General features: G+C 36.7%; 1 protein-coding gene and 6 non-coding genes across 7 annotated transcripts in view; all 7 read left to right on the top strand.

The window, feature by feature from the left end:
* The window catches only part of spag8 (sperm associated antigen 8), a 40,552-nt gene that overhangs the window by 16,133 nt on the left and 8,474 nt on the right, over positions 1-15,945 (top strand). Inside the window, exons 2-5 of the mRNA XM_062032065.1 lie at positions 7,667-7,731; positions 11,928-12,126; positions 12,748-12,793; positions 14,631-14,745. Coding sequence (XP_061888049.1) covers positions 7,678-7,731; positions 11,928-12,126; positions 12,748-12,793; positions 14,631-14,745 — 414 coding nt within the window. The 5' untranslated portion in view covers positions 7,667-7,677. The remainder of the gene's footprint in view (positions 1-7,666; positions 7,732-11,927; positions 12,127-12,747; positions 12,794-14,630; positions 14,746-15,945) is intronic.
* Positions 88-159, top strand: trnag-ucc (transfer RNA glycine (anticodon UCC)). The gene has a single exon. It is a non-coding gene; the product is annotated as a tRNA-Gly (tRNA).
* On the top strand, positions 923-994 carry trnag-ucc (transfer RNA glycine (anticodon UCC)). Its single transcript has one exon. It is a non-coding gene; the product is annotated as a tRNA-Gly (tRNA).
* On the top strand, positions 1,768-1,839 carry trnag-ucc (transfer RNA glycine (anticodon UCC)). The gene has a single exon. It is a non-coding gene; the product is annotated as a tRNA-Gly (tRNA).
* On the top strand, positions 3,438-3,509 carry trnag-ucc (transfer RNA glycine (anticodon UCC)). Its single transcript has one exon. It is a non-coding gene; the product is annotated as a tRNA-Gly (tRNA).
* On the top strand, positions 4,281-4,352 carry trnag-ucc (transfer RNA glycine (anticodon UCC)). The gene has a single exon. It is a non-coding gene; the product is annotated as a tRNA-Gly (tRNA).
* trnag-ucc (transfer RNA glycine (anticodon UCC)) lies at positions 5,957-6,028 on the top strand. The gene has a single exon. It is a non-coding gene; the product is annotated as a tRNA-Gly (tRNA).

Raw genomic sequence — 15,945 nt, 5'->3', positions numbered from 1 at the left:
GAAGTTCCCATTGAAATGAATGGGACATTTTTCCAAGTTGCATAATTCCCACATTTTTATTGAAACCATTCCAACATTAAATGAAGTGCGATGGTGGTATAGTGGTGAGCATAGCTGCCTTCCAAGCAGTTGACCCGGGTTCGATTCCCGGCCATCGCAGCTATTCAACTTCTTACCATGATTCACTTGGACCCCGACTTAAACAAGTTAAAAAACTTATTCGGGTGTTACCATTTTGTGGTCAATTGTACGGAATATGTACTGTACTGTGCAATCTACTAATAAATGTTTCAATCAATCAATAAAAAAAAACCACATTCCTCTTATCCTGGAAATTTTAAACTATAATTTTTCCAAGTTCAAAAAAAATTTCAGGATTTTCCAGAATTCCTGCTTTTCTTAAGCCCTATTTCCACCCTTTTTTCTGGCGACTACTCCTTCAACATTTGTCAACCTACTTCAACCGTTGCACCGACAAAACATTCCTCTTAATCAGGACCAAAAAAAAATTAGTTGTTTTTTGAACTGGAAAAATTCCCAGTTTTCAAGAAATTCCAGGAATTCCGTAATACCATTTTTCAATTCAACATGCTTCTACTTCAACATTTCTTGACCGATTTGAAAAATTGCAACACCAACCATTTCAACTTATTCACACCATTCAAGTTTTCTACCTTTTCTCAAAAAATTCCTGATTTTCCCGAAATTCCATAAAACCATTTATACTTTAACATTTCTTGCCCGATTTAAACAATTCAATCAACTAATTTAGCTCATTCAGGACATTCATGCTCCTAATCAATTTTAAAAAATCCCCGCTTTCCCAAAATTCCAGGAATTTCCCATTGAAATGAATGGGACATTTTTCCAAGTTGCATAATTCCCACATTTTTATTGAAACCATTCCAACATTAAAAGAAGTGCGATGGTGGTATAGTGGTGAGCATAGCTGCCTTCCAAGCAGTTGACCCGGGTTCGATTCCCGGCCATCGCAGCTATTCAACTTCTTACCATGATTTACTTGGACCCCGACTTAAACAAGTTAAAAAACTTATTCGGGTGTTACCATTTTGTGGTCAATTGTACGGAATATGTACTGTACTGTGCAATCTACTAATAAATGTATCAATCAATCAATAAAAAAAAACCACATTCCTCTTATCCTGGAAATTTTAAACTATAATTTTTCCAAGTTCAAAAAAAATTTCAGGATTTTCCAGAATTCCTGCTTTTCTTAAGCCCTATTTCCACCCTTTTTTCTGGCGACTACTCCTTCAACATTTGTCAACCTACTTCAACCGTTGCACCGACAAAACATTCCTCTTAATCAGGACCAAAAAAAACTAAGTTGTTTTTTGAACTGGAAAAATTCCCAGTTTTCAAGAAATTCCAGGAATTCCGTAATACCATTTTTCAATTCAACATGCTTCTACTTCAACATTTCTTGACCGATTTGAAAAATTGCAACACCAACCATTTCAACTTATTCACACCATTCAAGTTTTTTACCTTTTTTCAAAAAATTCCTGATTTTCCCGAAATTCCATAAAACCATTTAATACTTTAACATTTCTTGCCCGATTTAAACAATTCAAACATCAACTAATTTAGCTCATTCAGGACATTCATGCTCCTAATCAATTTTAAAAAATCCCCGCTTTCCCAAAATTCCAGGAAGTTCCCATTGATATGAATGGGACATTTTTCCAAGTTGCATAATTCCCACATTTTTCAACCTATTGAAACCATTCCAACATTAAATGAAGTGCGATGGTGGTATAGTGGTGAGCATAGCTGCCTTCCAAGCAGTTGACCCGGGTTCGATTCCCGGCCATCGCAGCTATTCAACTTTTTACCATGATTTACTTGGACCCCGACTTAAATAAGTTGAAAAACTTATTCGGGTGTTACCATTTAGTGGTCAATTGTACGGAATATGTACTGTACTGTGCAATCTACTAATATAAGTTTCAATCAATCAATCAAAAAAACACATTCCTCTTATCCTGGAAATTCAAACTATTATTTTTCCAAGTAAAAAAAAAATTCCAGGATTTTCCAGAATTCCTGCTTTTCCAAAGCCCTATTTCCACCCTTTTTTCTGGCGACTACTCCTTCAACATTTGTCAACCTACTTCAACCGTTGCACCGACAAAACATTCCTCTTAATCAGGACAAAAAAAACAAAGTTATTTTTCAACTGGAAAAATTCCCAGTTTTCAAGAAATTCCAGGAATTCCGTAATACCATTTTTCAACTCAACATGCTACTACTTCAACATTTCTTGACCGATTTGAAAAATTGCAACACCAACCATTTCAACTTATTCATACCATTCAAGTTTTTTTACCTTTTTTCAAAAAATTCCTGATTTTCCCGAAATTCCATAAAACCATTTAATAATTTAACATTTCTTGCCCGATTTAAACATTTCAAACACCAACCAATTTAGCTCATTCAGGACATTCATGCTCCTAATCAATTTTTAAAAAATCCCCGCTTTCCCAAAATTCCAGGAAGTTCCCATTGAAATGAATGGGACATTTTTCCAAGTTGCATAATTCCCACATTTTTCAACCTATTGAAACCATTGCAAAATCAATCAAATCAAGTGGTGAGCATAGCTACCTTCCAAGCAGTTGACCCGGGTTTGATTCCCGGCCATCGCAGCTATTCAACTTTTTACCATGATTTACTTGGACCCCGACTTAAACAAGTTAAAAAACTTATTCGGGTGTTACCATTTAGTGGTCAATTGTACGGAATATGTACTGTACTGTGCAATCTACTAATAAATGTTTCAATCAATCAATAAAAAAAAAACCACATTCCTTCTATCCTGGAAATTTTAAACTATAATTTTTCCAAGTTCAAAAAAAATTTCAGGATTTTCCAGAATTCCTGCTTTTCTTAAGCCCTATTTCCACCCTTTTTTCTGGCGACTACTCCTTCAACATTTGTCAACCTACTTCAACCGTTGCACCGACAAAACATTCCTCTTAATCAGGACAAAAAAAAACTAAGTTGTTTTTTGAACTGGAAAAATTCCCAGTTTTCAAGAAATTCCAGGAATTCCGTAATACCATTTTTCAATTCAACATGCTTCTACTTCAACATTTCTTGACCGATTTGAAAAATTGCAACACCAACCATTTCAACTTATTCACACCATTCAAGTTTTTTACCTTTTTTCAAAAAATTCCTGATTTTCCCGAAATTCCATAGAACCATTTAATACTTTAACATTTCTTGCCCGATTTAAACACTTCAAACATCAACTAATTTAGCTCATTCAGGACATTCATGCTCCTAATCAATTTAAAAAAATCCCCGCTTTCCCAAAATTCCAGGAAGTTCCCATTGAAATGAATGGGACATTTTTCCAAGTTGCATAATTCCCACATTTTTCAACCTATTGAAACCATTGCAAAATCAATGCAATGGTGGTATAGTGGTGAGCATAGCTGCCTTCCAAGCAGTTGACCCGGGTTCGATTCCCGGCCATTGCAGCTATTCAACTTTTTACCATGATTTACTTGGACCCCGACTTAAACAAGTTGAAAAACTTATTCGGGTGTTACCATTTAGTGGTCAATTGTACGGAATATGTACTGTACTGTGCAATCTACTAATAAAAGTTTCAATCAACCAATCAAAAAAAACCACATTCCTCTTATCCTGGAAATTCAAACTATTATTTTTCCAAGTAAAAAAAAAATTCCAGGATTTTCCAGAATTCCTGCTTTTCCAAAGTCCTATTTCCACCCTTTTTTCTGGCGACTACTCCTTCAACATTTGTCAACCTACTTCAACCGTTGCACCGACAAAACATTCCTCTTAATCAGGACAAAAAAAACAAAGTTATTTTTGAACTGGAAAAATTCCCAGTTTTCAAGAAATTCCAGGAATTCCGTAATACAATTTTTCAATTCAACATGCTACTACTTCAACATTTCTTGACCGATTTGAAAAATTGCAACACCAACCATTTCAACTTATTCATACCATTCAAGTTTTTTTACCTTTTTTCAAAAAATTCCTGATTTTCCCGAAATTCCATAAAACCATTTAATACTTTAACATTTCTTGCCCGATTTAAACAATTCAAACATCAACTAATTTAGCTCATTCAGGACATTCATGCTCCTAATCAATTTAAAAAAATCCCCGCTTTCCCAAAATTCCAGGAAGTTCCCATTGAAATGAATGGGACATTTTTCCAAGTTGCATAATTCCCACATTTTTCAACCTATTGAAACCATTCCAACATGAAATGAAGTGCGATGGTGGTATAGTGGTGAGCATAGCTGCCTTCCAAGCAGTTGACCCGGGTTCGATTCCCGGCCGTCGCAGCTATTCAACTTTTTACCATGATTTACTTGGACCCCGACTTAAACAAGTTGAAGAACTTATTCGGGTGTTACCATTTAGTGGTCAATTGTACGGAATATGTACTGTACTGTGCAATCTACTAATAAAAGCATCAATCAATCAATCAAAAAAACACATTCCTCTTATCCTGGAAATTCAAACTATTATTTTTCCAAGTAAAAAAAAAATTCCAGGATTTTCCAGAATTCCTGCTTTTCCAAAGCCCTATTTCCACCCTTTTTTCTGGCGACTACTCCTTCAACATTTGTCAACCTACTTCAACCGTTGCACCGACAAAATATTCCTCTTAATCAGGACAAAATAAACAAAGTTATTTTTGAACTGGAAAAATTCCCAGTTTGCAAGAAATTCCAGGAATTCCGTAATACCATTTTTCAATTCAACATGCTACTACTTCAACATTTCTTGACCGATTTGAAAAATTGCAACACCAAACATTTCAACTTATTCATACCATTCAAGTTTTTTTTACCTTTTTTCAAAAAATTCCTGATTTTCCCGAAATTCCATAAAACCATTTAATACTTTAATATTTCTTGCCCGATTTAAACATTTCAAACACCAACCAATTTAGCTCATTCAGGACATTCATGCTCCTAATCAATTTTAAAAAAATCCCCGCTTTCCCAAAATTCCAGGAAGTTCCCATTGAAATGAATGGGACATTTTTCCAAGTTGCATAATTCCCACATTTTTCAACCTATTGAAACCATTGCAAAATCAATCAAATCAAGTGGTGAGCATAGCTACCTTCCAAGCAGTTGACCCGGGTTCGATTCCCGGCCATCGCAGCTATTCAACTTTTTACCATGATTTACTTGGACCCCGACTTAAACAAGTTAAAAAACTTATTCGGGTGTTACCATTTAGTGGTCAATTGTACGGAATATGTACTGTACTGTGCAATCTACTAATAAATGTTTCAATCAATCAATAAAAAAAACCCACATTCCTTTTATCCTGGAAATTTTAAACTATAATTTTTCCAAGTTCAAAAAAAATTTCAGGATTTTCCAGAATTCCTACTTTTCTTAAGCCCTATTTCCACCCTTTTTTCTGGCGACTACTCCTTCAACATTTGTCAACCTACTTCAACCGTTGCACCGACAAAACATTCCTCTTAATCAGGACAAAAAAAAACTAAGTTGTTTTTTGAACTGGAAAAATTCCCAGTTTTCAAGAAATTCCAGGAATTCCGTAATACCATTTTTCAATTCAACATGCTACTACTTCAACATTTCTTGACCGATTTGAAAAATTGCAACACCAACCATTTCAACTTATTCACACCATTCAAGTTTTTTACCTTTTTTCAAAAAATTCCTGATTTTCCCGAAATTCCATAAAACCATTTAATACTTTAACATTTCTTGCCCGATTTAAACAATTCAAACATCAACTAATTTAGCTCATTCAGGACATTCATGCTCCTAATCAATTTTAAAAAATCCCCGCTTTCCCAAAATTCCAGGAAGTTCCCATTGAAATGAATGGGACATTTTTCCAAGTTGCATAATTCCCACATTTTTCAACCTATTGAAACCATTCCAACATTAAATTAAGTGCGATGGTGGTATAGTGGTGAGCATAGCTGCCTTCCAAGCAGTTGACCCGGGTTCGATTCCCGGCCATCGCAGCTTTTCAACTTTTTACCATGATTTACTTGGACCCCGACTTAAACAAGTTGAAAAACTTATTCTGGTGTTACCATTTAGTGGTCAATTGTACGGAATATGTACTGTACTGTGCAATCTACAAATAAAAGTTTCAATCAATCAAAAAAAACACATTCCTCTTATCCTGGACATTCAAACTAACACTTTTCCTAAATTCCAAACCAAATTCCGTTTTTCCTGGAAATTCAAACTCTTCAACATTCAAACCATTCCAACATTTCAAACCATTTCAGCGTTTAAATGATTCCAACATTTCAAACCATTTCAGCGTTAAAACGATTTCAACATTTGAACATTTTCTACCTTTGTGATGTTATGCGCTAGGTGCAGGGGTCGCCAACCCGCGGCTCTAGAGCCGCATGCGTCTCTTTAGCGCCGCCCTAGTGGCTCTCTGGAGCTTTTTCAAAAATGTATGAAAAATGGAAAAAGATGAGGGGAAAAAAATATATTTTTTGTGTTAATATGGTTTCTGTATGAGGACAAACATGACACAAACCTCCCTAATTGTTATAAATCACACTGTTTGTATTAAACATGCTTCATTGATTCAAGTATTTGGCGAGCGCCGTTTTGTCCTACTAATTTTGGCGGCCCTTGAACTCACCGTAGTTTGTTTACATGTATAACTTTCTCCGACTTTCTAAGACGTGTTTTATGCCACTTCTTTTTCTGTCTCATTTTGTCCACCAAACTTTTAACGTTGTGCATGAATGCACAAAGGTGAGTTTTGTTGATGTTATTGACTTGTGTGGAGTGCTAATCAGACATATTTGGTCACTGCATGACTGCAAGCTAATCGATGCTAACATGTTATTTAGGCTACCTACAGTATATGTACATATTGCATCATTATGCCTCATTTGTAGGTATATTTGAGCTCATTTAGTTTCCTTTAAGTCCTCTTAATTCAATTTATATCTCATGACACACTATCTGTATGTAATATGGCTTTTAATTTTTTGCGGCTCCAGACAGATTTTTTTTGTATTTTTGGTCCAATATGGCTCTTTCAACATTTTGGGTTGCCGACCCCTGGGGAATATAAGAACTACACTACCCAGCATGCAACAATAGTGACGAGCATGCGCGGTAGCACGGTGGAGGTTGTATGTCGCCATTCCGGCAGCTAGAATGTGGTTATGAACACGCTTTTTGGGAGTAAACTTTCAGAACCCAGCCAACACGCCTCGTCTGCATTATTTACAATTAGACAGACAACACACCTTCACCCTATATTTCAGTAGCATTTCAGTTCAGCGTCAGCTCTTCAACCTATTCAAACCATTCCACCACATTCAAACTATTCTTACATTCATACTACATTCTGTCAGCATTTAAGTTCAGTTCATTCACAAGCAATTACTTCAGGAATTTCATCTTCTAGTATAATATAATATTCTCTTCTTCTGCTCAATAAATCTCTCATACCGGATTTGTATCTCCGTTACCATGGAGACACTTCCGCCCCACTGTAGTCAAGAGGACGTAAGTTTTTACCAGCTCGACGTTACTTTTACTCGAAAAGCAGTTCATAGTTCAGACATTTATCGGAATATATATGTTTAATATATCTTTTTAATTACACATTTGTCCCACAGATTCAGATACCATGTGGACCGAAGAGAACAAAGCCGTCGATATAAATAAACATGACGCAGACCAGGTGAGTTTATATTAAATACACGTTTGTAAAAAATAGTCAACGGAACCGGAAGTACAAATATAGATTTGAGTATGATTCTGTATTTATCATTTCCGCCGTTCTAGCTAGAAGTTATACGCTTACGAGTTTATGCGATTTAAAACTCAATAAATGATCCTCACATTTATATTTTAAGTGGAAATATATTAGAAAATATAACAATTGCTGAATTTTCCAATCTTGGCGGGGGTTTTTTTCTCTCCGAAGATGTTTCGAAAAGAGAAAAATATGTTCGTTTTTTATTTTTTACTTTAAATACTAGCCAAATACGTTTTTATTCAAGTATCATTGCACATTTCAATGGAATTAATATTATTATTAACTAAATTATTATTTACAACGAAGTCAGCGTCCATGCAAATATACGTCGCAGATCGGTGTCATTATTACACACACTATAAATCGTGCAATAAAGTCGATTGAGGAAAAACGTAAATATTGTAATAATTGGTTTAATATATTAAGAACAGACAGAAAAAAAAAATCAAAGTCCAGATAACATTTGATAAAGCTTTGTTGCATGACTCAGTTTACTTTGACACAATTAAGGTATCTTCGTCATCATTGCAGTTTTAATAAGTCATCAATATTAAATTGATCACGAAGCCTAAACAAGTACACTGAATAAGTTCACGAAGCGTTATTTGTTGCAGCAGCAATATAAAGTTGGAAGAAAGGTAACTTGAGTTACCAGTTAAAACAGGGGTGACCAAAGTGTGGCCCACAGCTTGTTTTTAATTGGCCCTGGACATATTACAACACAATAAATATACAGTGCAGGCCAAAAGTTTGGCCACACCTTCTCATTTCAATGCGTTTTCTTTATTTTCATGACTATTTACATTGTAGATTGTCGCTGAAGGCATCAAAACTATGACACCTGTGAAGTGAAAACCATTTCAGGTTGAAGCTCATCGAGAGAATGCCAAGAGTGTGCAAAGCAGTAATCAGAGCAAAGGGTGGCTATTTTGAAGAAACTAGAATATAAAACATGTTTTCAGTTATTTCACCTTTTTTTTTGTTAAGTACAAAACTCCACATTCATAGTTTTGACGCCTTCAGTGACAATCTACAATGTAAATAGTCATGAATATAAAGAAAACGCATTGAATGAGAAGGTGTGTCCAAACTTTTGGCCTGTACTGTATATTGAGAATTAGAATATTTAACACAAGAAATTTGACTTGGTAGACTGTGCAGTCCTGTGGCAAGACATATCAATATATAACTTGCTTTGTCACCTATAACTCAAAGCTAGGATTTTTGTCTGATAGCTTACCACAGTGGTTCTCAAATTTGGCCCTCCAAGTACCACCACAATGACCAACAATAAAATACAGTAGCGTAGTAGGCCTATATATCAATTGGAATCAAGGCAGAGGTTTTATTTAACAAGTATATTTAATATTTTTTGGCCACACTAACATTACACACATTTTGAACAGTAACACTGTGTTTGAATATTTAAATAAGCAATTATTAGGCATACCACTAGTGGCACGTGTACCACAGTGTAAGAATCACTGGCTTAGTATACATTGACCGACATAGATATAGCATATTTTAATGCACAAGTGTCCTTTTTTGCGTTTATGGCCCCTCGCTGGAAAAAAGTTTGGCCAGATGCCAAGTAAAATAGTGCTAGTACTGCCAATAGCAATACTGACATCAATACTTTTCACTTGACATGTTTGAGATCATTGAAAAAGTTTGTCATCTTACCTTTATTGGTCGAACGTCACTATTGGTGTCATCAAAATTGAAGCCAGTTAACATCTAAATGTCCTCCAATAAGCACACATAAGTTGGTATTTTCCTGTATTTTAGTCAAGTCATTTACAAAAGGTAGACAGGGTAGGCTATAGGCTACTATAAGGTAGCAGCTACACAACAGCTAAGCACACAATAGCAAATAAGATAGACATGCGTAATAAATGTCCCTAATTGAACAATATTGTGGTCCAATATAAAGAAGTATTACATATATATAGTTGCATATTACTTACACATACAAAGTCTCCAAGGCAGAAGCATATTAGAAAGTATCCAGTAACAAATGTGTCCACACCATTGAACTTACTGCGTCATGAGCTTAACTTACTGAATTATTGTGACCACTAGGTGTCGCCAAAACAATTACTACTACACTAAAAAAAACAGCTTAAGTCAATTCCAGGTAATAATAAATAGGTTAGTGTTTTTTATACCTATGATGGTTCTCTGTTTGACTAATTTCCCTTGATCAAACCTTTTCTAACATTCCACTCTACAAATTTATAAAAATATGAGTGATTCCTGCTGATACTGTATTGGATCAGTATGTGCCAATATCAATATCGTATCGGGACACCCCCAGTTTTAACTTCATTTATGACTATTGTTGTCGAAAACGTTGTAATAATCGGAATACAACAGAGTAATGATTATAAGTTAAAACGAAGCTCATCAACAAACATATTTGTTAACAACGTAACAAGGTACAGTATATTTGTACGTCAGGTTTTTTTTAAATCTCGCCCTGGTTTTTGTATGATATTATACGGCTAAATTGCACATAACACACTAGTCCAACGCGTTGGTGACACCGTTGCTTGCGTTTTTTTTAAAAAAATATATTGAGTACAACTGCAAAATCCATCCTGGGACCAAAGAAAGTTGTGAGTGACAGCACTTTGATAAAGACAGTGAAAAAACACTAGTGAATTCTAGAAAAAAACTTGTAGTAAAGTACAAAAGTGGCGTCCGCATGGTTCTCTCCTCCACCCTGCTTTCTCTGTTTTGGCCAACAAGTTTTAAGTAAAGTTAAAACGGATTTACAGTATATGTATTTCACATTGTTTATCTATCATTATTTTCTGTAAAATGTGTTTTTTACCTTTGTCTGTGTGGCACAGATTAATTGGATTTACTTTATTTTGTGTGTAAAAAAAATGCTGCAGTTTTCTAACAATTCAGTGTGCGTTATTAACAAAAACCCAGGTACACCCATATCATTTTAACAATATCAACATGTTAACAAAAAAACACACATTTGTAAAAATAAACATAGCAAAGAACTAGAGATGTCCGATAATGGCTTTTTTGCCAATATCCGATATTCCGATATTGTCCAACTCTTAATTACCGATTCCGATATCAACCGATACCGATATATACAGTCGTGGAATTAACACATTACTATGCCTAATTTTGTTGTGATGCCCCACTGGATGCATTAAACAATGTAACAAGGTTTTCCAAAATAAATCAACTCAAGTTATGGAAAAAAATGCCAACATGGCACTGCCATATTTATTATTGAAGTCACAAAGTGCATTCTTTTTTTTAACATGCCTCAAAACAGCTGCTTGGAATTTGGGACATGCTCTCCCTGAGAGAGCATAAGGAGGTTGAGGTGGGCAGGGTTGAGGTGGGGGAGGAGGGGTAGGGGGAGCGGGGGGGGGGGGGGGGTGTATATTGTAGCGTCCCGAAAGAGTTAGTGCTGCAAGGGGTTCTGGGTATTTGTTTTGTTGTGTTTATGTTGTGTTACGGTGCGGATGTTCTCCCGAAATGTGTTTGTCATTCTTGTTTGGTGTGGGTTCACAGTGTGGCGCATATTTGTAACAGTGTTAAAGTTGTTTATACGGTCGCCCTCAGTGTGACCTGTATGGCTGTTGACCAAGTATGCATGGATTCACTTGTGTGTGTGAAAAGCCTTAGATATTATGTGACTGGGCCGGCACGCAAAGGCAGTGCCTTTAAGGCACGCCCCCAATATTGTTGTCTGGGTGGAAATCGGGAGAAATTCGGAAGAATGGTTGCCCCGGGAGATTTTCGGGAGGGGCACTGAAATACGGGAGTCTCCCGGGAAAATCAGGAGGGTTGGCAAGTATGACTGGGAGACGCAACTGCTCTGTACTTCTCCCTACGTCTGTGTACTACTCAGTACAGCTGCGTTTTAAAAAGTCATACATTTTACTTTTTGAAACCGATACTAATAATTTCCGATATTACATTTTAAAGCATTTATCGGCCGATAATATCGGCAGTCCGATATTATCGGACATCTCTACAAAGAACTGAAAACTATTGAGCTCATCATGTTACCGTCGATTCGATACCGATACTTCCTTTAATGTTTGGATTAATTTGCCCACTTTTAATTCATATTCATGCAGAAAAAAAACAAGAAGGAGGAGACAAAGGAAAAATTCAATTTCACGCAGAACGTTACCGACGTGCAGGAGACGAGGGAACAATTACTGCGACGAGGACACAAAGGAATATTCACAATGAACCCGGAGGCTAAGATGGAGAATGTCACAACTTTGAAGGCATCTTTTGCACCTCCTAGAAGTCCAGGAGTGAGACTTCGGGGTATGTATTTACCGTATTTTTCCGAGTATAAGTCGCTCCGGAGTATAAGTCGCACCAGCCGAAAATGCATAATAAAGAAGGAAAAAAAACATATAAGTCGCACTGGAGTATAAGTCGCATTTTTGGGGGAAATTTTTTTGATAAAACCCAACACCAAGAATAGACATTTGAAAGGCAATTTAAAATAAATAAAGAATAGTGAACAACAGGCTGAATAAGTGTACGTTATATGAGGCATAAATAACCAACTGAGAACGTGCCTGGTATGTTAACGTAACATTATGGTAAGAGTCATTCAAATAACTATAACATATAGAACATGCTATACGTTTACCAAACAATCTGTCACTCCTAATCGCTAAATCCCATGAAATCTTATACGTCTAGTCTCTTACGTGAATGAGCTAAATAATATTATTTGATATTTTATGCTAATGTGTTAATAATTTCACACATAAGTCGCTCCTGAGTATAAGTCGCACCCCCGGCCAAACTATGAAAAAAACTGCGACTTATAGTCCGAAAAATACGGTACATTTTCTTGTTATTGTTATTAGCTGTCGTAATTCACTGTTACACAAATATACAGAACATGCTAACTTATTTCTTCATTTTCTCCAGGCATCAGGTCCGAGCTTTTGGAAAGAAGAATTGCCCAGATAGTAAGGTGAGTATTATTATTAACCCACACATCTTGTTAATTGCATATTATCAGGAAGTGGTTAGTAATTGTACACTATTGACGGTGATAGTCCAACAATACAGTGCAAACCGCTTATGTTGACCTCGAGATAAGCGTTCGGCGACAACAACAAAACTGAAACTAGCCGTTGAACCAAAAGTGGACACATTATATTGGTAAGGCAGTTTGAATGCCACTCGGGGACAAACCGTATGAACGGAAATGTGACAACAATAGGATAAAATGTGCGGGGATTGGACAAAGAACTTGAGTGAATCTGCATTGCAACATCCTATAGAGCAGTGGTTCTCAAACTGGTATGTGTACCACAAGTGGTACGCAGGCTCCATCTAGTGGTCCGGCAAATAATCACTTGATTAAAGTACAGTGTTTTATTTTACTATATTCCAACACAGTGTTACTGTTCAAACTGTGTGTAATGTTACAGTGGCCCAACATTTTAGATATGCTTGTCATATAAAACCTCCGCCCTGTTTTTAATGAACACTTAGGCCTACAACGCTACTGTATTTTAGCGTTGTCATTATGGTGGTACTTGGAGAGCCAAGTGTTTTCTGAGGTAGTACTTGGTGGAACCACTGCGCTAGAAGGTCTCACAATATTGCTGTGGATTCGTTTGTGTTGACGCCCTTCAAGACTGGCTGACTGATGTTGACATAAGCGGTTGTCGACATAACTAAAATCGAAAGCTGAAACTAATTCATGAAGCCTATGACGCGGTAAGTTGAATGATGCGGACGCGTTTGTTACTGGATATTTTGCCTTAAAGACTTTGTATGTGTACGTAATATGCAACTATAATTATTTGATCATTGTTTATGTTGACAAATGTGCTGTTTTAGACTGCAATATTGTTCAATTAAGGAGGTTGTCGACATAACTAAAATCAAAAGCTGAAACTAATTCATGAAGCCTGCGACTCGGTAAGTTGAATGATGCGGACGCGTTTGTTACTGGATATTTTGCCTTAAAGACTTTGTATGTGTACGTAATATGCAACTATAATTATTTGATAATTGTTTATGTTGACAAATGTGCTGTTTTAGACTGCAATATTGTTCAATTAAGGAGATTGTCGACATAACTAAAATCGAAAGCTGAAACTAATTCATGAAGCCTGTGACGCGGTAAGTTGAATGATGCGGACGCGTTTGTTACTGGATATTTTGCCTTAAAGACTTTGTATGTGTACGTAATATGCAATTATGATTATTTTATAATTGTTTATGTTGACAAATGTGCTGTTTTAGACTGCAATATTGTTCAATCAAGGACACTTAATACGTATTATTATTTTCATAATGTCTAGTGTGTGCTATTGTGTGATTAGCTGTTGTAGTGTTAGCTCCTAGTAGCCTATAGCCTATCATGGTCCTAATTACTTGACTAAAATACAAGAAAATACCAACCTTGTGTGCTTACTGGAGGACATTTACATGTTAACTGGCTGTCCGGGTTTGCACAAGTAAACACAATTTTACATGCAGTCCAATATCATCCAATACTTGTTTTTTTTGCTGGTATTGGACCAATATCCATTATCAATATTGAATCGGGTCACCCTTAAAAGTAGCAACATCCAGTGCTTGTTGAGAAAAGTGATACAAGTTTTTAAAGTCTCCACAAGATGTGTCACTTTTTTGCTTGTTAAATGTGGCAGCAAATTTGCTAGGGTAACGACACTAATGATCCCTCTTGCCTCGTCTTCGTATTCTCTGGCAGAGCTGGTGTGTTGTGTTTTTTTTTGTATGTATTGCATTTGAGGCACACACTAATTTGTGTTGTAATGGTTTGATTGCAGAGACAACATTCAAGCAGAAAGGAACCCACCACTACCCCAAACGGACTTTAACACTGTCACTCAGAGGGACTTTCGAGTGAATGGTTTTATCCCCCAGATTACTCAAAGCTCACATGTACGTCCAATGAGAAGTTGTTTATCATTTATCTTGTTTAGTAGTCCTTCACTTTTACACAAACATACACATTGTTTCCAGTTGCAGATGATTGATGTTGTTGTGTGTTCACATGTCACGTTGATGTCCCGCAACATAATCGCAAACTCTGATATTAATTTCAAGCAACCTTAAAAATCCTGTTTTCAAAATGTGCGAGTACAATCTGCAACTTGCCAGTTATGAGAATAGCCTGTCATCGCCATAGCAACCGTACAGGCCTTCTTTTGTGGCCGAGAACCTTATTCGTCCAGCCCAGACACCTTTAAAACCTTCACTACTGAACTTATTCTTGATTTTTCTTTGCACAGCAAAGAACTTAATTTCTTGAAGAAATAGAAGCAACGTTATATTTATTTATGAACATGTATAATGGGCTAGCATTATGTCCACACGCACACACCTGCTACCCTATGCTATGCTATACCATGCTATGCTGTGTTATGCTACCATGTTATGCAATGCTATGCTATGCTATTGTGCTATGCTATGTCATGTCATGCGATGCTATGCTGTGCAATGTTACTGCTATACTCTAATTAGCTATACTGTTATGCTATGCTAGACTGACCATACGTCCTCTTTTCCCCGGACATGTCCTCTTTAGCGGTGGCTGTCCGGGCGGTAGAGATGCGCGGTTTGCGGACACAACCGCGGACTCCGCGGATAATCCGCGGGTCGGGCGGATGCATGACGAAAAAAATAGACTTCTGTAGGGGGGAAGAAATTTGGCGTGACAGCTGCAGCAGTGCCTGATGAATAATTGCCTGTTTCAAAGAGTGCTGCTCGTTTTTCGTATGTGGGTAACAACATTTAACTATGTAATTTTTGGCACGCATTGAATGTCTCTGCTGCATTGGATCAGTCTCCTTTCTTTAATAGGAATGCCTTGCATCGTCTATATTAAATATATAACAACGGGTGGGTGGCGGGTGGCGGGCGGTTGTGGTTTTGATAAAATGTTAGTTCGGGTGGATGGCGGGTGGATGACGACTTTTGTGATGCGGTTGCGGATGAAATAAGTGCCTATCCGCGCAATTCTACCGGGCGGGGTTTCTTAAATGCCTCAAATGTCCGGCGTTTTGAGTTAGGGTTGCGTGTATTTTCAATGTACGTTCAGGGTTAAGAAGGGGTTAAAAACAAAACAAATTGTGAAGGTGT

The sequence above is a fragment of the Entelurus aequoreus genome, linkage group LG21, assembly GCF_033978785.1.
Source record: "Entelurus aequoreus isolate RoL-2023_Sb linkage group LG21, RoL_Eaeq_v1.1, whole genome shotgun sequence".
Taxonomy (NCBI): Eukaryota; Metazoa; Chordata; class Actinopteri; order Syngnathiformes; family Syngnathidae; genus Entelurus; species Entelurus aequoreus.
The sequence above is the reverse complement of the archived record's forward strand: the minus strand, read 5'-3'. Positions and strand labels throughout refer to the sequence as shown.